The sequence below is a fragment of the Girardinichthys multiradiatus genome, chromosome 14 (genome assembly GCF_021462225.1).
Source record: "Girardinichthys multiradiatus isolate DD_20200921_A chromosome 14, DD_fGirMul_XY1, whole genome shotgun sequence".
NCBI classification, from domain to species: Eukaryota; Metazoa; Chordata; class Actinopteri; order Cyprinodontiformes; family Goodeidae; genus Girardinichthys; species Girardinichthys multiradiatus.
In genome coordinates this window covers 36,734,362-36,755,537 of record NC_061807.1, presented here as the reverse complement: position 1 = coordinate 36,755,537, position 21,176 = coordinate 36,734,362, and the positions used below count along the sequence as shown (strand labels likewise).

Genomic DNA, 21,176 nt, shown 5'->3' with positions numbered 1-21,176 from the left:
AGTCGATCATCGACCTCCTGCCTAGGGTGTCCTGGTGCCAAGTGCACTGATGGACACCCTTATGTTTGAACATGGTGTTCGTTATGGACAATCCGTGACTAGCACAGAAGTCCAGTAACAAAACACCACTCGGATTCAGATCGGGGAGGCCATTCCTCCCGATCACGCCTCTCCAGGTGTCACTGTCGTTCCCCACGTGGGCGTTGAAGTCCCCCAGCAGAATAATGGAGTCCCCGGGAGGGGCACTATCCAGCACCCCCGACAGGGACGCAAAGAAGGCAGGGTACTCTGCACTACCACTCGGCCCGTAGGCTGAAATGATAGTCAGAGACCTCTCCCCAACCCGAAGGCGCAGGGATACAACCCTCTCATCCACTGGAGTAAACCCCAACACGAGACGGCTGAGCTGGGGGGCAACAAGCAAACCCACACCAGCCCGCCGCCTCTCCCCGTGGGCCACTCCAGAGTAGAAGAGAGTCCATCCCCTCTCAAGGAGATGGGTTCCAGAGCCCACGCTGTGCGTGGAGGCGAGCCCGACTATTTCTAGTCGATATCTCTCGACCTCCCGCACAAGCTCAGGCTCCTTCCCCCCCAGCGAGGTGACATTCCACGTCCCTAGAGCCAGCCTAAGCATCCGGGGATCGGGCCGTTTAGGTCTCCACCTTCGTCCGCCACCCAATCCTCTTTGCACCGGTCCCTCACGGTTCCCCCTGCAGGTGGTGGGCCCACTTGGGGATGGCCTCGCGTCTCTCGTTCGGGCTTGGCCCGGCCGGGTCCCGCGAGGAGCAACCCGGCCACCAGGCGCTCTCCGACGAGTCCCGACCCCAGGCCTGGCTCCAGGGTGGGACCCCGGCTCCGCCGTACCGGGCGACGTCACGTGCCTCGATAATGTGTTCTTCATGAGGGGTTCTTGAACCATTCTTTGTCTGAACCATCACCTAGAACCTGTTTGCCATGGGAGACCCTACCAGGGGCATTTAGGCCCTAGACAACATAGCCTCTAGGATCGTTTGAGCACTCAAACCCCTCCACCACGTTAAGGTGACGGTTCAAGGAGGGGTGTATATAAACTCTAGAGACGCGGTCTCTACAGGGACTTCTCTGGAGCACAAAAAATGTCAAAAAAAAAGCACACTTTGTGTTAACAACTTAATTTACTTTACTATTAGTCCTTGCTGCCTGTTACCTGTTCACCAGTGCTCACAACACACAGGAAACAATCTTTTTTATGTTAGAAGGTCAACGAGGTAGTTCCTTTTTAAAATATGCCAGATAAATTGTTGACATGAGCTATCCACCTTAAAAAAAATTGACAAGAGACAAACATGGATACCAACTGCCTTTTAGAAGTCCTTAACTTAGAATAAGCTCATTATACCTGAATGATGGTGAAACATGTATCACAATAATAATGTAATAAATTCAATTAGATTTTGTATATGTTAGGATTCTGGCTCAACTATGTGTTTTGGATCATCACTCTCAGCTGTTCACTCTGCGCTGCTGCACAATCAAGTCAACCTGCTGCACCTGTGTTTCCGCCTTTATATTCTCTGGCTCCACAGACAGTCGATCCCAGATTATTGAAAGCCTAACTGCTCTTTGCCTGCCTGATCAGTGTTTTGACCCAGCTTGTGTTTTTGGATTCAACTGTTTAACTGGATTACGCCCCAAGCCCAGCCCTCTGGATTTGCTAGCTCCTTTTCTGCCCCTTGGTTCAAGACCCTCACCTGGAGAACGGACCTCGCCTCTGTCTCGTCCCCCTCTCTCCACTGGTTTAAAGCTGCCTTGCTCTGCTCTCACTCTCCCCACTGTGACGCCATCAGGTCCTTGTCAGTGGATCCCTTGGATGCCACCTTTGGGACGGAGACCGAACCCCAGGAAAAGCACACAGGCTTTCTTCCCCTCCCAGCTTCTGAGAAGGTTAGTGGCTTTATTTTGAGTTTAACATTTACTCACTCTAATCCTACAGAGCCAATAACCATTCTTTCCCTTGCAGCTGTTTCATGCTCCCTTCCAAGAGGCTTTTATAATAAACATTATAAAACGCTCTCTGTGTTTAGACTGAATTTCCGGGTCCCCAGTCTGTGGCATAGCAGTATATGAATGATGTACTACCCCAACATATGTATGTAAATGCACAGGGTAATTAATAAGCATTAAACAAATATCATGTTTGGAAACCAACATATGTGATTGTTTTAAAGGAAGTGTGTAGGCTTTAAGTGTCATAGTGGTCTGTTGACAAAAACCACAGCAGAAGTACTGTTTCTGTACTGAAGACAAAGTAATGGAAAGGTTAATATGGTGTTCAGACAATGGCTGATCTTATCTGATTTGATGTGACTTGTCACAGTTTCTCTTCAGCTGCTGCAGCTTCAGCCTTTCATCTGTTGCACAATGCAACTATGACTCTAATCGTTGTGAGAATGGGGCACAAAGTGTGCTGATTGAGCACACTTTGCTCAATCAGCATGAGCTTGCCTCACAGCCAAGTGTTACGGATTAAAAGTGAAATTGCACAAAGTTTTGGTTACAGAAGTCCAAGAAATGTATAAGGTAGGAAGAAGTAAACGATAAAAAGCTGCAAACTTAGTTTTTTATCGTAAAGCTATAAGTGAGACACATGAATTAGGGGTTAATACAGTTTCAAATCTGTATATATGCAATTTATGATTTTCTACAATTTGAAAGAAGCAGTTTTTATACTCCGGCATCAATGAAGTGACATTCATTAGACTATCTATTTATAGTTAAAATCTTTCACATAAAAAACAACTGAGAGAAGGTCATTCAAACAAGCAGCATACCCAAACTGCTAATACATTATTAATATGGTTAGATTAAATTTGACATCTGCACACCAACTGATCCAGGGTTAATCTATAGGGATTAGATATAAGGCAACCTCATTTCCTTTACAAATAAAATATTTATGAGTTATTGTTGAAACCCTTAAGGTGAATGTCTGGGATGGACAGGGCTCAAAAAATGTTAAAATACAAACCATTAACTCAAAACTACACAACAAAGCCCGGCTCAGTGTAAAACTAATTGATTAATTTAACAGCTGCTGGGTTAACAACCTCACAAATAAATGCAATGAACAAGGGTCTTCAAAGTCAAAATAACAAAACCTTCCCTGCTGACTGTAAACAAAAAGTTTCTTTTCTAGTAAAATAAAAGTATGATGCCTGAGCTCCCTGGCTAGCCACAAATAGCGGACAAAACCCAATTAAATAATATGTGAATTAGTGATGTGAGCTGTTTGACAGCAAGTGTGGGAGGCCTTCAACGCAAACAAGAGAAATGGTCTATTTTAATACGAGACACCCTAGAGATTATTAGAAAATTTTTTTTTTTAAAAGATACTCAATGGTAAATGTTTTACCTCTGTCTGTGCTACACCACACTAGCTTGTCCAAACTGTGTCTTCAACCACATGCCTCTTCATTTCGGTCTCCACACAGCTCTCAACATATTCTGCTGAAGGTAAACTCAAAAATGAAAGAGACCCAGTGGAATTTTTAGAGATTTAAAACAAACTAATTTGCAGAGACCACTGAACTCTCAGACAACAAACAATATGATTTGTTACAAAATGATTGTACTTCTATGCGACAAAAGGTTTTTGTGGTTTTAGTCTGCCTTGACTGTACATGAACATGTGAACAAGTGGTATCCAAAAGCAGGAAATTCAAATGTATGCCCTAGAAGAAACCAACTGAAGATGTGTGAGTAATGTTGATGATGTTCTTACATTAAGCTGAAGTGACTGCTGTTTGGGTGTCTCTCTCTAGCTGCTTCAGCCTCAGTCTGCCATCTGTTTTGAAAAGATAATATCACTCTGAAGCTGAGCAACACATCATCATTGTTGGATGTGAAGATGGGTCACACTTTCTTCTTTTTGCTGGCCATTTTGCGTAAGTACATATTTATTTTCAGTTTGAACTATGTAGAACAAGGAAAAGAACAAGGAAAATATTTACAGTGGGGGGAGTAAAATGTCATGGATTTATGTGATACATAAAAGTTAAGCTGTACAGACTTGTAGATTAATGCTGGATGCTTCTTTTTTGGGGATGTAATGATTCATTCATCTCACATCACCTGACAGCACAGTACATGACAATAAGCTATATTGGGTTAACGTGAACGAGACAAGAGAACACTGACCACGTTTCAGAGAAAACTAGCAAAGTAGCAAATGCCCCAAAGGCATTAAAATGGTCTTTAATAATCTTCACAATAAAATCAAACAAACCAAAAAATGTTATAAGATTAAGATTAAGAATCTCAGTTCAATGAAGAACAATGCAGTCCGGGTTTGATCATTTGAAGTATTTTAAACAAGAGATGATTACCTGCATTTTTAGATTCATTAGAACAATGCAATAGGCCTTTGACATCACAATGAAAGTTGTAAATCAGATGGAAACTTTAGGGTGGTTAGCTGGTTGTGGTGTGCAACAACTGTATGTGCAAATGAAGATGTATCCACTTTTGCGTGTTGAATGCTTAAACTGAGAGTAGCCGACATTTTTTTTTTTTTTTTTTTTATTATCAGCAAATACAATAATTATTTAACCACCTGTGGAAACTGATACATTAAAATTACACCAAATGGTCAGTTTATTTTTAAATTTGGAAAAAAAAAGTATAAAACAAGACAATGACATTAAAGGAAAAGTAATGCACCCCTTTCTGACGCAAAACACCAGTACATTTCATCCCATTATAACTGCAGTATGCAAAACAGGTGAGCATCATTAGGATTTCATGTTTAAAAAGATTTTCCTTTGTGTTTTGACCTGCGTAATACACATTATTCTGTGTGTCAACATATGTGACAAGACACTAAGTGCCAATCTGTAACAAATAACCTTCATATCCCAGGCTCAACAAAATTAAGCTGCCACAAGAAAACTTTATGTATAGCACTTCTAGAGACAAACTTCAGTTTACAAAAATCTGGCCTTTAATATTACTGTTTTCTATACGTGTTTGATTGAATGGGATTATTTTCGTTATTAATTTTAATTGTTGTCTAACAAATTATCTTTGTTTAGTTCTCTGCCCTTTCCTTCAGTCTGAAAACACCCAAGGTAACTAATATACTATTATTATTATTATTAATACTATTATTATTTGTTACATTTTGTTTTCTCTATTTAATAAAACAACTATTAACAACTATAATTGCACAACCCATTTAATCCTATTTTAATTATGTTTTCTGTGTATATTCATGCAAGCCTACAAGATTAAGACAATGATAAGAAGTTTTCCATTGAATATTTTCACACTAGTTTCATAAAAATATTCAGGGAAACTAGAAAAAAAAATATGCATATATACTACTGGTCAAATGTTTCAGATATACTTTATCAATCAATGAGTCTCTTTATTTCCATGACTACTTGCATTGTAGATTCTCACCAGAGGCAACAAAACTATAAATGAACACACATGGAATTATGTAGTAAACAAAAAGTGTGAAATAAACCTCAACATTTTCATATTTTAAATTCTGCAAATTAGCCACCCTTTGCTTTGATTACTGTTTTGATCATTTCTCTCCATGAGCTTCATGAGGGGGGCACCTGAAATAGTTTTCCAAAGAGTCTTGAAAGAACTTCCCAAAGGTTCATTGAGAGATGGCCAGAGGTCAATATTTCACTGGAGATTACTTCTTCCTGTCCAACATGCAGTGCTAAAGTAAATTTTAATCATAAACCTTTTTTAACTTTTTAAATCATAGCATTTTTTGCTATGTTCAAACTGCAAGTAAGCCTAAAAAAACAGCTAAAATGATTGTTGATGTTTTTTTTCACATTAAATAAGAAAAAGACTTTTCAATTATTTTACCATATATACATTACTAGTCAAACGTTTTAGATACACGTTCTCACTTAATGGGTCTCTTTATTTTCCTGACTGTATAAATTGTAGTTTCTCACCAAGGGCAACAAAGCTATGAATGAACACACACGGGATTATATAATAAACAAAACTTGTGAAATAACTCTTCACAATTTTAGATTTTAAATTCTGCAAATTAGCCACCCTTTGCTTTGATTACTGTTTTGATCATTTCTCTCCATGAGCTTCATGAGGGGGGCACCTGAAATAGTTTTCCAAAGAGTCTTGAAAGAACTTCCCAAAGGTTCATTGAGAGATGGCCAGAGGTCAATATTTCACTGGAGATTACTTCTTCCTGTCCAACATGCAGTGCTAAAGTAAATTTTAATCATAAACCTTTTTTAACTTTTTAAATCATAGCATTTTTTGCTATGTTCAAACTGCAAGTGAGCCTAAAAAAACAGCTAAAATGATTGTTGATGTTTTTTTTCACATTAAATAAGAAAAAGACTTTTCAATTATTTTACCATATATACATTACTAGTCAAACGTTTTAGATACACGTTCTCACTTAATGGGTCTCTTTATTTTCCTGACTGTATAAATTGTAGTTTCTCACCAAGGGCAACAAAGCTATGAATGAACACACACGGGATTATATAATAAACAAAACTTGTGAAATAACTCTTCACAATTTTAGATTTTAAATTCTGCAAATTAGCCACCATTTGCTTTGATTACTGTTTTGATCATTTCTCTCCATGAGCTTCATGAGGGGGGCACCTGAAATAGTTTTCCAAAGAGTCTTGAAAGAACTTCCCAAAGGTTCATTGAGAGATGGCCAGAGGTCAATATTTCAGTCATCACAGCAAAGGACGGCTACTTTAAGGAATCTAAAATATAAAACATAATTAAAGTTCCTTTATAATTTTTCATTTGCTACGTAATTGCATATGTGTTCATTTACAGTTTTGCCGCCTTCAGTGAGAATCTATGTACAATGTAAATAGTCATATAAAGAAAACCACTAAAGGAGAAAGTGTTTCTAAAACTTTTGAACGGTAGTGTCATATGAGACATATTACTGAGGGACTACAAAAGAAAATGGCTGTTATGCTCAGTATTAGATGTTATCACAGTAAATGCAGGAGTTCTCTGCATGGAACCTGACACAACTTCATGCATGTGGTCTGCAGACCCTTGTTTAGGGTTTTTAAAATCTTTATATGTTCTGGTGTTAAATATAAATTTTTGTTGAATGTGGAATATGTTTACATCAGGAAAAAAAATCAAACAATGAACTGAATTTATTAACAAAATAAATTCAACATGTTTTTCATAGCAGAAATTATGTCTCTATCAGAGTCAAAGTCTGTCCTGACTGTATCTCCATCATGGTTGACTCCTGGAGCCTCAGTAACTCTGAAGTGTGAGGTTCAACCTCCATCTGCTGGATGGGCGTTCTACTGGTATAAAGCTGTTCCTGATCCAACAAAGAAAGACTACAGATATGAGCTCCTGTCCGATGGCATCAATGGGACTGTAGAGGACTTTTACATCATTCGTGGACAGAAAAACACAGCAGGATATGCATGTAGAGCTGAAAAAGCAAACCCAGATTTTATCACTCATTACAGTCAACCAAAGTTTGTCTGGTCTGCAGGTCAGTGTGTTTCTCCTTTATCAGATCTTATTTTATTCCATCTGTTGTACCAAACCTGTTGAAGAAAAGTCAAGATTTCACTTGCTGCGTTTCCATGATATCAGTTGATGAACGCTTGAAAACAGAGCCTTTTTCATAATTCTAAACACTATTAGCACAAATATGGATCCAATTAGGAAACCCCTGTAGAAATTTGCAAATGAAACACCTGGGGGAAAAAGGTCCATGACTTAAATATTATTTGTAGTATAGTGGGCATATTGATGGAAGATAGATGTTAGATGGACAAGCACAGGACTTTGATGAAAGGTCACAGGTTAAATTCTAAATACTCCTGCTTGTATTTTTGTATTTCTTAATACACTCATATTCTTCTAATATATACCAAATTCAGCCTAGACGTTGTTTGGGTGTATTTTCAACAACAACAAAAAATGCTCACTGGAGAGCCTGGACATGTACAGTGCCTTGCAAAAGTATTCAACCCCCTTGACTTTTTACCTATTCTGTTTCATTCCAAACTTTAATTTTAAATGTTTTTTAGTCTTATTTTATGTGATGGATCTGCACAAAATAGTGTAAGTTGGTGAAGTGAAATGAGAAAAATATAAATAAAAAAAGAAGAAAAAAAAAAAAAACTGAAAATTGGCATGTGCATATGTATCCACCCCTTTTCTATGAAACCACTGGAAAGTTTTGGTGCAACCAATTACCTTCAAAAGTCAAATCATCAGTCAAATGAAATCCACCTGTATGCAGTCTAAGTGTCACATGATCTGACAGTGTAAACAGACCTTTTCTGAAAGGACCCAGAAGCTGCAACACCACTAAACAAGAGGCATCACACCATGAAGACCAAGGCGCTCTCCAAATAAGTCAGATATGAGGTAAAAGTAATCTTTAAACTGAAAGAACATGGTACAACATCAAACCTGTCAAGAGAGAGCCGCTAAGACTTGCTGACAGTGCAAGGAGGGATTATTAAGAGCGGCAGCACAGAGACCAAAGGGAACACTGAAGGGGTTGCAGAGTTCCACAGCAGGGACTAAATTAACTGTCCCTGCAACCACAATAAGCAGTACACTCCTAAGAGCTGGGATTTATGGAGTAGCCAGGAAAACCATTACTTTACTAGTGTTTGACATGTTTTGAGTTTGTCCAAAGTCATGTGGGCAACCCCTCAAATATATAGAGGAAGGCATTCTGGTCAGATGAGACAAAAATGTAGCTTTTCTGCCTCCTAAGGAAATCGCTATGCCTGGCACACACCCAACACCCCAAGAACACCATCCCCACAGTGAAAAATGGTCGTGGCAGGATCATGCTGTGGGACCTCAAAAGTGACTGGGTCAGGGGGAAAGATTGATGGTGCTAAATACAGGGATATTGTTTAGCAAAATCTGGATCAGGCTGCCTGTGATTTGAGTCTGCTGCGGAGGTTCACCTTCCAGCAGGACAGTGACATGGCATACTACTAAAACAACACTTGGTTATGTTAAATGGGTGCGAATACATTTGCAAAGTAACGTACAAGTTCACAGTTTAGATTCGTAGAACCTAAAATTTGGCGAGGTAAAAAGCTCGAATATCAAATATTAGTGCTTTATTTAGACCAAACAGTAACATACTAGACTTAAAAAAAAGTATGTGGCAAATATAACATCACAAAGTTACATGTTCACATTTTGATTTTGTTCTATTTGGAAGCAAAGTGCCTGTTGAATTATTTGAAGTTCCTTTTTCCCTGTTTTTCAGATGCACATCCAGCAGCCAGTCTGACAGTGAGTCCTGAAGAAGATAAACATTTCACTGATCATAATGTTTCTTTAAAATGTGGCGGAAACTTGACTGAATGGAAAATAAGAAGTTATACTGTGATTAACAACCAGTCATATTTATCAGACTGCTCCACCTGGTGGACAGTGACAGGATCATCATGTGTCATCAACAGTCAGTCACATTATGAGGCAGTGTGGTGGTGTGAGTCTAAATCAGGAGAGTACAGCAATGCAGTCAGCATCCCTATATACAGTAAGTTACTGAACTTTGTATTGTATTTGAATTATTTTGGTACCGCGTGAAGTTCAGTAGCACGTCGATCATAGTCATCAGTTCAGGCAGGTGGTTTTGAATGTCATCTATTTGTCTATACCCGCTTGTCCTTGCAGGGTCATGGGTGGGCAGGTGCCTATCTCCAGCGGTAGGCACGTGCTCATTCCTTTTGGGGAGCAGGTGCTCATGCCAAAAAAGGGGACCCGTTGCCAAATGTATTCATATTATTCAAACAATACAATGTGATATATATTTATGCATTTACAGCCTATATTTTCCTGGAATTATGCTGACAAATCTGTAAATATAATAAATCAATGTTGTGCTTTGCATAGTAATCAAGAGTGACTTAGTGAATCTTCATTATGCTGAAAACATATTATACATTATTTTACTGTTTTCTTACAGAGTTGAAGCATTACACTATGAATATAGCATAATACTCAATTTCTGCTACCTGTATGACCCCCTCTCTTTTCCAATGGTTATGGTCAATCTGACAGAGAGAGGTATCCCAATCGTTGTGGTTTTTAGTATAACAATGACCATCAGTGGGCTCCAGATGGACAAACTGTCTACTTTCAAGGCCAGGCTTAAAACTTTCCTTTTTGATAAAGCTTATAGTTAGCTCAGGATAACCTAAGCCACTCTATCTCTGTAGTTATGCTGCTATAGGCTTAGGCTGCTGGGGGACATAATGACCACTTTCACCCTCTTCGCTACATTCTCACACTATTCTACAATTTTGCATTATTTGCTGTTATTTCAGCTTTTAACTCTATGTTCTCCCTCTTTTCTCTTCCTAGAAGCTACACCTGGCCTGGCTCTGTGACTACCTGTGACACCTTTCTGGAGAAGGGAATTGTCCAAGCTTCTGCTGGCAACAACTTAATGCTCACCCTCTACCAATGATCCACATGGCCCTGTCTTTCAGTGTTTAACCCTTTCTCTCTCCTAGACATGGCAATTGACTGAGCTTTACTGAAACTAATTATATGTGCTCTCTTTCAGACTCTAAACTGAAACAGACTCTTGAAAACTGGCTCAGAGTTTCTGTTCTTTCTTTCTAGGTAAAACGACTAAAGGAGCTACATCCATTAACATTTACTTTTCCTTCCCATAGAAAGTACTCCTGGATCAGTGCTTCTTTGTTCTCTTTGTGTCTCTGCTCTCAAACCCCCAGTGGGTCGTGGCAGATGGCCGCTCACACTGAACCTGGTTCTGCTGGAGGTTTCTTCCTGTTAAAAGAGTTTTTCCTCTCCAGTGTCGCTACATGCATGCTCAGTATGAGGGATTGCTGCAAAGTCAACGCCAGTGACTGTCCACTGTCTCTACATGCTCATCCAGGAGGAGGGAATGCTGCAAGTTACTGACTGGATGCAATCTGCTGGGTTTCCTTAGATAGAAACACTTTTTATCCAATTTGAATAAATGACTGAATCTGACTGCACTGTTCAATGGTTACGATTAATTGGAATGTATGAACTTGACTGTTGTGAAGTGCCTTGAGACGACATGTGTTGTGAACTGGCGCTATATAAATAAACTAAATTGAATTGAATATGACATTAAAAATATTAACATACCTCTTGTACCTCTCCGCAAACAGACTTGTTTGCAGAGAGCGTAATTTTTATTTTTAAATACTGATAAATGATATAACATATTGGGCTCCAGCTGAGAGAGCACTTTTCTTATCCTGGGCAAAAGGGTAGGTGCTTGAGCACCAGGAGGGGTCTATTACTGCCTGTCCAGAGGTCACTGGGTGACCGGTTGCCAGTCTGTTTTGAATGGTAAAATAGTAAAATAATATTTTGGTTTGACCCGGTGTGCCTGGTACTTAATATTATGTGGTCGCCCTTGAGTTTGATTAACTTTTCCCTGCACTACCTCAGCGATAAGCTTCTCATTTCTCCCGGTCCTATGGTCAATCAGTGCACAGCAGTCTGTTCATGTCACATGTACTCCATATTTATCCCCAATCATACCTGCTCAGGAGCAGGGACGAAAAAGTAGGTACGGAAAAAGAGTACCAAAACGCTTGCAAAAAAGCATGCCAAGTGGAGTGGAGCCGGGCTAAGGTGAGCCAAAGGAAGAGGGGCGTAAGTGGTGTGACAAAACGTGACCTGCGGGAGAGCCTGCAGTTTCAGTTTTGTCATGAGCTTTAGAGAGCTCTATTTGTTCCTTGATTTTGAAGAAGTGCCTATGGATGGTTTTCATTGACGTCACTGACGTCACGGTGACATTCCGGAGTGCTGCCACACAGCTCAGAATCAACTGTTCAGCTCAAGGTCTAGGCAGGCTACTTAAATGTAGATGAACATTATTTATTCACCTGGGGTTAACTTGGGGTCCTCAGGAATTGATAAATTGCTATACAAGTGTAGGCTATGTAGCACTTAAAAGTGGTGGCCAGTTGTTGAAAGCTTCTCAGTCAGTTTCATTTTTTGTGTAACATCAGGGCAAAGTTAGGAAAACACTGAACAACAGAGATTAGCAATGGAAAAACAACCTTATTGTCTCGTCTTTCATTCCCTTTGTTATATTTTTTGACTGTTTTACAGATAGAGATCTTCTCCTGGTGAGCCCATTCCATCCTGTGACTGAGGGAGCTTCTATTACTCTGACCTGCAGACTGAGAGGACAAAACACACTTTCTAATGTGATCTTCTATCACAATGACAAACTGCTACAAAATGACAGCAGACAGGAGCTGAAGATCTCTGCAGTGTCTCAATTAGATGAGGGTTTCTACAAGTGTGAACATTTAGGAATGGTTTCACCACAGAGCTGGATGGCAGTTCAAGGTGAATGGGATTAAAATATGTGATGTAATAGATTTATACAGTTATATACTGTATGCTATTAATGTTAACATGTTTTTTTCTTTTTCACCGCAGCCGTATTCAGGCTCAGGAGCTTTTCATTTTTTGTGTTGTTGGTCCTTGGAGCAGGTTGTGGATGCACGTTCATTATGCTGCTGCTCCTGCTGTGTTGCTTTAGGCAGTCCCAAGGTGAGACTGTCATCTTCTTGAGTGGATCACATACTTTGGTTTATTTTCTTTATTTAGTCACATATGTGACATCATGTTTCACAAAAACACAGTAAATCATCTGGCACCACTTGACAAGCACTGCTGGATTTAAGCAGACTTATTTGAAACCTTGATGTGTTTCAGAACCAGATGAATTCAAAGATGTCACATATGCCTCTATTAACTGGGAAAAATCTGGAAAGAAGAGTGAGTTACTCTGACACTTAAAGTCTGGAATAAGATAAAATAATTCGGAAAGGTTTTAGTTTTTTGATGTGAACTGGTTTTTAATTTGTCTATTTTAACAGGAGGGGAGAATGAACCCGAGGGAGATGATGTTCACTTTGATTTGAAAACCGGAGCTGCAGGTAATATTCAGTTTTTGCACTGAAATGTGTTCTCAAGTATGTTTACCTGTCATATTTTATGTAAACATTATCATAGGTTATAATCTGTATACGTTCACATTCCTAAGCCTTTAGAGGTTTTCTGCTACAGTTTAATGTTCTTATAATTCTGTCTGTTTTAAAATGTCTTCATTAAGTTTACAAAAAACATGTTTTCTTTACGCATACATGCCATTGCCTATTTTGAAATGCCTTGTTCAGTCATGCCATTTTCTCTCCTAACTTAAATACTTTGGGCAGTAAAACATCTTCCCTTTTGGTTTTATAATACACAGATATGTCTGTATGTTTTACACTGAATATTAAACATATTTTTTGCACACATGACACCCCAGGTAAGCCCATTCTTCTGCCATCACAAAACCAATCAAAATGCAAGAAGTCATTCAATTTCTAGAGAGGTGTGGTGTAAACCTGCATGCGAATTGTCTCCCTATTCTCAACAGCAAGCAGGGGGTAGGTCTGCAAGAACTGGTACTGAATCCAGCTTCCGGGCATTATTTACTGAAAACATTCACAAACAATGACACCAATTAAACCTTATATAAGATGAGACAAGAGTAAAATTATGTTTTAAATTCATAAAACAAAATTCTCATTTAAAGCTGTATGCCCTTTTTTGTTAATTTTCAAATGTTCTGCCTGCTTTTACATTCCAGGTTATTGTTTGTCCTTTCTTCATTCACAGAACCTGCAGCAGATGATGCAGTAATTTATTCTGAAATAAAATGCTCTCAGAAAGGATGCTGCCATGAGTTTAGGCTCTGTGCTCAGGGGGTTTGTTTTAAAAGATGTTAAATGATAGAACACATAAAACTACTCTTACATCTTAGATAGGCCTTTCATTTATTTATCTTCTTGGTAACCCTCATGTCTGTGCAGACAGCTGTATCAATCAAACCAAAGAAACCTGCTTTATAAAAGCATAATATGCTTCTCTGCACCCAAACCCCAGAGACTTTTTTTAGTTGGAACATTTGATCTGATGTAGAACATGCTGGCTTATTGTTGTTTCATTTATTATGTAACTTCTGTAAACAATTACTATTTGCACTTATTGTTGTTACTCTATGTTAAATGTTTATGTGCAGAAAATGTGAAAACAATTACTTCAAATTGTAGGTTTTATTTTATCCAGTAGAAGAACTTTAAGGTCAGTTTATTCTGTTCCGTATTAAATGTTAAGTATTTAATTTTTAAGTGTAAGATATGATAGGTTTGTAGATTCTTTTATAGGATGAGACACCAGAGATTCACATACACTTTTTAAAAAGATAACTGGCTGTTTCTATTTTTCACTTCCAATAAACCTGACTAAACCTTTGTTGTTTTAGGTCAGTAAAGGCTACCAAAAGTAAGCTTCATTGCTAAATGGAACAATACTCAGACAGAAGTATTTTGCTTCCTCTTGATCCCATTACAAAACACTCCCACAACCTCCCAGTTGGGATGGTAGTCCTGTTTTTTTTCTCCACATGTAACAATAATCATTATGGTCACACTTCAACTATAGTTGAACAAGACCACTGGATTTTTCTCTAAAACTAATTTAATTTCTCCCTGTGTTTCACAATCTGAACGTGTTTGGGTTTTCTTTTTCTTTTGGATTTATTGCTCCTAGATCTCTTATGATTTTTTTCCATGCTTTGTTATTTCTTGTATTCGGTTCATTGTGTATTTTAGACAATTTTCTGCTTTAACTTTGTCCAGTTTTATTCATGTTATTGCATTTAGTGCTCAAGTTATGTTTTTTGTATAGTTTTAGTTTATGGAGTTTTGACGAAAATTCAAACTGAAAGACTCACCTCCACCCCCCGGCCGTCCTATGACTCCACCGTGCGTCTCTCATCTATCCAATCAGCGTCAGATCCGCATGTGTCTTCAATCAATCATCCTCCGAGGCTTTGCTTTTAAGGACCTCCAGTCATGGATTCCCCACTCTTCAGCTGAGCTTCAACCCTCCTCCGCACCACCTCCACTATCTCCCTTCCATACTCCTCATGGCTCCCTCACCTTCTTAGGCCTTCACTCCACCACCTGTATCGGATCCCAAGGGGGGAAGACATCAATTCTAAGCCTAAGACGTTCATTCAAGCTCATGTCATTCTCAGTATTCATGTCTTCCTCATGTCTTCCTATCAATACATTTCTCTAATCACCATCTTTGTGTTTCTTATTGTGAGTCTTTTCAGGTTGAAATTTCTGTTAGACCCTTTTCATGTCCATTATGTGTTTTTATGAGACTTCTTTCAGCCACTCTGCAATTCATTTGACCTGTGTCTGCTTACCACTTATCCCACTCATGTGTTTCTTCCATTACTTATAAGCTCATGTTGGTCATTGTTTGTCTGCTGGATTGTTCCGTTCACATGTCTGTTCCCATGCCTGTTTTTTTTGTTGTTTTTCCCCAGACTTCAAGTCCTGATTTCAAGTCTTTGCTTTTGTGACCTCCGATAATAAAGTAAAAAACCTTGGTGTTACTTTTGACCAGGACATGTCATTTAAATCCCATTTTAAACAGGTTTCTAGGATTTCCTTCTTTCATCTCCGGAACATTGCCAAAATTAGAAATATCCTATCCAGGAGTGACGCTGAAAAACTAGTCCATGCATTTGTTGCTTCAAGGCTGGACTATAGTAATTCTTTACTATCAGGATGTCCACAAAATGCAGTTAAAAGCCTTCAGCTGATTCAAAATGCTGAAGCAAGAGTTCTGATGAAAATTAAAAAGAGAGATCATATTTCTCCTATTTTAGCTTCCCTTCATTGGCTCCCTGTTAAATCCAGAATATAATTTAAAATTCTCCTCACATATAAAGCCCTTAATGATCTAGCTCCATCATACATCAGAGATCTGATTGGTCCATATGTTCCTAACAGAGCACTTCGTTCTCAGACTGCAGGTTTAATGTTGGTTCCTAGAGTCTCTAGAAGTAGAATGGGAGGCAGATCCTTTAGTTATCAGGCTCCTCTCCTGTGGAACCAGCTCCCAGTTTTAGTCCGTGAGGCAGACACCCTGTCTATTTTTAAGGCTAGGCTTAAAACTTTCCTTTTTGATAAAGCTTATAGTTAGACAGGCTTAGGTTATCCTGAGCTATCTTCCTTATTTTTTACCTGCACCTTCCTCCCTTCCTGTTGGATGGAGTAAGGGGGAGTCAGGTTTAGCCGACAACCAGCTCAGTTATGGTTGAGGTGCAAACACACCCTCCATTTCTGCTACCTGTATGACCCCCTCTCTTTTCCAATGGTTATGGTCAATCTGACAGAGAGAGGTACCCCGATCGTTGTGGTTTTTATTATAACAATGGCCATCAGTGGGCTCTAGATGGACAAACTGTCTACTTTTGTACATTGTATACACAATAAAAAAAATGCAAGTCATTTATGTTTGGTTAAAAAGGTAGAAGCTGAATCTGTGATTCTACATATAAAATCGATATGTTTAGATACTTATTGGCTAATTTATTACAGCATTAGAGAAAAACTAGATTAATGAAAATCCCCTTAACCGAGAAGAGAGTATTTTTAAGACATTAAACCACAGGAGTTAAACTCCAGTCCTTGAGAGCCGGTGTCCTGCAACTTTTAGTAGTGCCCTTGGTCCAACACACCTGAATCATATAACTAGGTCAATAGCAGGACTCTCTAGAACTTGGCTGTATGATGAGGTATTTCAGTCACTTGATTTAGGTGTATTGGAACTGGGAAACACCCAAATGTTGCAGGACATCAGCCCTGCCTTATACCACTATTCCAAACAGACCACGAATGATAGGAATCAGCAAGAATTGTTACATTTAAGGATTTGTGAGTATTCTTATAGTTGTGCAAACATTTGGGTCCAATTTGTGATGCCCTTGGGGGTTATTTACGACACAGGTACAATAGATAAAGATAAATACTTGGATTTGGCTTCATTCATACAAATATTGTCAGGAATTCAGTACATCTTACAAGAATCTATTGAGAATACTGCAAGAACATTAGGAATCAGGAATCAGTTAACAATATGCTGAATGCATCTAAGAATGAGGTACGATTAAATTTGAATTTGTTACTATACTTGACAACTCAAGGGACTTCCCTTGAAAATATAAAAAAAGTTATTAGGACTAGCAGAAGTAAATATTATGACTGCTGATATTTAGAAGTTACAGTGTTTTAAGTGAAGTGCTTGTTTTAGGATATAAAATGTAATAAAATACTAAATTAAAGCAAACTGAATTGTACTTTGTTTTATGTTTTCTTATTTATAACCATAACCAAAGGAGCAATGAACAAGGAGGGTGACAACACTAGCGGGGAAACAAACAATCAGGAGTGAGAGGGAGTAACCAAAACAACACAACTACCAAAATCCAAAATTTAAACATAAGTGACTAAACACAAAAAAAGTCCAAACCCTGACAAATACATGTATACAAATATATTATAATATAATCTATTATAATACATGTATGCACATCTATTACTTGTAGTCACATCCACAGCTAATACAAGTCCTGATGAACTGATTGAGTAATCTCAGGTCATCTGGTCCCTTCATGGCGCCTTGATGGATCGGAACATATTGGTGGACGGCTCCTCTCTGTTCAATGCAGGACTGAGAGATTTTGAAGATCCTTCATTCCTGCAGCCATCAGGTTTCCTTTATAAAAGCAAAATGTAAAATGCAAATGAAGTTTGCTGGGTGCCTCAAAACTTTGAATACACTAGCTTAAAACTGAACCTTAACAATTTCTGGTCTGCTTACTTGTTTATGCCCAGCTGCTGTTCAGACCCAACTGTGTGGGATCAGAATCAGAATCAGAATCAGAATCAGGATTAAATAAAGTTCAGCTGCAAAAGGGACAATGAGAGTTTGTGCAGCAGGTCCTGCATCTGTCCATTATGGGCAAGATATTTCTGTTCTGGACAGTTATATGCTACTGAAAAAGAGAGCCTTCTTAGTCCAAGTTAACATTTTTCTAAAACACATTCTCAAAATAAAGGTAACAGAGTGATATCAATTTAAATAGTTTAAAACGTACATAGTAACATAAATATTGACTGAAATAATAACCTTTGGCCGTCTCTCAATGAACCTCTGGGAAGTTATTTTAAGGCTCTTTGGAAAACCATTTCACATGACCACCTCATGAAGCTCATGGAGAGAATACCAAGACAGCAAATCATTAGCAGCAACTGTGGCTCAGGTTGTAAGAGTTCGTCATGTAACCGGTGGGTTTCCCCTTTCAAAACCCCCATTCCATCTGTCTCACTCTTTGGGTCCCTGAGGAAGACCCTTAGCCCCAAAAAGCTCCCGGGGCGCCGCACAGTGGCAGCCCACTGCTACCTAAAGTGATGCAGATGTCGATTTCTCCATTGTGAGATCAGTAAAGTCTAAATTATTATTATTATTATTATTATTATTATTATTAATCAAAGCAAAGGGTGGTTATTTTAAAGAATCTAAAATATAAATACAGGTCCTTCTCAAAATATTAGCATATTGTGATAAAGTTCATTATTTTCCATAATGTCATGATGAAAATTTAACATTCATATATTTTAGATTCATTGCACACTAACTGAAATATTTCAGGTCTTTTATTGTCTTAATACGGATGATTTTGGCATACAGCTCATGAAAACCCAAAATTCCTATCTCACAAAATTAGCATATTTCATCCGACCAATAAAAGAAAAGTGTTTTTAATACAAAAAACGTCAACCTTCAAATAATCATGTACAGTTATGCACTCAATACTTGGTCGGGAATCCTTTGGCAGAAATGACTGCTTCAATGCGGCATGGCATGGAGGCAATCAGCCTGTGGCACTGCTGAGGTCTTATGGAGGCCCAGGATGCTTCGATAGCGGCCTTTAGCTCATCCAGAGTGTTGGGTCTTGAGTCTCTCAACGTTCTCTTCACAATATCCCACAGATTCTCTATGGGGTTCAGGTCAGGAGAGTTGGCAGGCCAATTGAGCACAGTGATACCATGGTCAGTAAACCATTTACCAGTGGTTTTGGCACTGTGAGCAGGTGCCAGGTCGTGCTGAAAAATGAAATCTTCATCTCCATAAAGCTTTTCAGCAGATGGAAGCATGAAGTGCTCCAAAATCTCCTGATAGCTAGCTGCATTGACCCTGTCCTTGATAAAACACAGTGGACCAACACCAGCAGCTGACATGGCAACCAGACCATCACTGACTGTGGGTACTTGACACTGGACTTCTGGCATTTTGGCATTTCCTTCTCCCCAGTCTTCCTCCAGACTCTGGCACCTTGATTTCCGAATGACATGCAGAATTTGCTTTCATCCGAAAAAAGTACTTTGGACCACTGAGCAACAGTCCAGTGCTGCTTCTCTGTAGCCCAGGTCTGGGGAATGCGGCACCTGTAGCCCATTTCCTGCACACGCCTGTGCACGGTGGCTCTAGATATTTCTACTCCAGACTCAGTCCACTGCTTCCGCAGGTCCCCCAAGGTCTGGAATCGGCCCTTCTCCACAATCTTCCTCAGGGTCCGGTCACCTCTTCTCGTTGTGCAGCGTTTTCTGCCACACTTTTTCCTTCCCACAGACTTCCCACTGAGGTGCCTTGATACAGCAATCTGGGAACAGCCTATTCATTCAGAAATGTCTTTCTGTGTCTTACCTTCTTGCTTGAGGGTGTCAATAGTGGCCTTCTGGACAGCAGTCAGGTCGGCAGTCTTACCCATGATTGGGGTTTTGAGTGATGAACCAGGCTGGGAGTTTTAAAGGCCTCAGGAATCTTTTGCAGGTGTTTAGAGTTAACTCGTTGATTCAGATGATTAGGTTCATAGCTCGTTTAGAGACCCTTTTAATGATATGCTAATTTTATGAGATAGGAATTTTGGGTTTTCATGAGCTGTATGCCAAAATCATCCGTATTAAGACAATAGAAGACCTGAAATATTTCAGTTAGTGTGCAATTAATCTAAAATATATGAATGTTCAATTTTCATCATGACATTATGGAAAATAAAAAACTTTATCACAATATGCTAATATTTTGAGAAGGACCTGTATTTTGACGAAATCAGATCGAAGCTTGAAGAGTTGGACACAAGCTCATTTCTCATTCATATAGACTGCCATCCATGCATTTTACTCTCCATCACAAATGGAAGCCATTCTAGTCAATGCAGTATTTCACACTGGCTCTGTGGCACTGCACCAAGTGCCATCCTTCATCGTCTGTCAGAGATACGGATTGAGTGTATTTTTAAGGGGTACGGAGCATAAACAAGTAAAGTCCCAAAGACCAGGGGCCTCATGTACAAAAGAGTGCACAGCTTTTATACTAAACAGAAAAACACTAAGAGAGACTGTCTACACACCATGAGAGATGTTTGTAGTGAATTACAGCAAACCAACAACTTCTTGTATGACATCAGTGACTCAAACTTGACTTGAAATAAAAAGGTTTTTGGCTTGAACCCATTTAGTTCAACAATGCCTGCATCAAATCCACATGGCACTCTAGCTGCTGCAATAAGCTCAATCATAGCTCAATGCTGATCATTATAATGACATGAATTTTCCTCCCATATTTTCTATTAGGAAGACTGTCTCCACACACACTATGTAGTTTAAATATTTGAAGCCTTTCAGGACACCACATAAAAATAGAAAATCACCTAGAAGCCATCCATCGCACACCGAGTCTGCTGGAGATTTGTTCCCAACACAACTAGTATTACAATTAGAAACACTTTAGGGGAACATTATATATAAGAGCAACATATGGATGAGGCTGTCCCAAATAGGTGGCATTGCCCAGCTCAGTCATGACTGTTAAATACCCGACCTGTCAGTCAGCTCCCTCTGAAAAGCACTAGTTAAAAGGACGGCAGCATAGTGAGAACTTGAACTGGCACCGGAGACGCATGGTTCCTCCTGGTTTCCCTGAAACACTGAGACCAGCTCCATGCAGAACTCCAAAGTAATTGCCCTGGGCAATCTAAACTGGCCAAAAGCCATGCATCATCATGTGACCGCAGGTCAGTAGAATTTCTGAATAAAATGCTCCCTCTGATGTCTTCCATCCTCCAGCTGAGCCAAAGCTGACATCATTCCAGTTACACCCAACTTTACACTTTATACCAGCTTGTCCACCTTAGGAATCATCAAACCTGACTTGTTAGGAAT

General features: G+C 39.2%; 1 protein-coding gene across 5 annotated transcripts; it reads left to right on the top strand.

Annotated features, from left to right (window-relative positions):
- Positions 1-1,596: 1,596 nt before the first annotated feature.
- On the top strand, positions 1,597-15,504 carry LOC124880105. 5 transcript variants are annotated; one of them, XM_047385031.1, is made up of 10 exons: positions 1,597-1,923; positions 3,801-3,923; positions 5,070-5,105; positions 7,226-7,525; positions 9,281-9,556; positions 12,142-12,384; positions 12,478-12,591; positions 12,757-12,819; positions 12,921-12,980; positions 14,779-15,504. In XM_047385031.1, exons 2-10 carry the CDS (start codon positions 3,887-3,889, stop codon positions 14,931-14,933), a joined length of 1,284 nt encoding a protein of 427 aa, XP_047240987.1. In that variant the 5' UTR covers positions 1,597-1,923; positions 3,801-3,886; the 3' UTR covers positions 14,934-15,504. The 5 variants fall into 5 exon arrangements, with proteins under 5 accessions (XP_047240987.1, XP_047240986.1, XP_047240989.1 ...); XM_047385030.1 differs by having other exon boundaries at positions 7,205-7,525; XM_047385033.1 differs by having other exon boundaries at positions 7,205-7,525; positions 13,708-14,911.
- Positions 15,505-21,176: the final 5,672 nt, after the last annotated feature.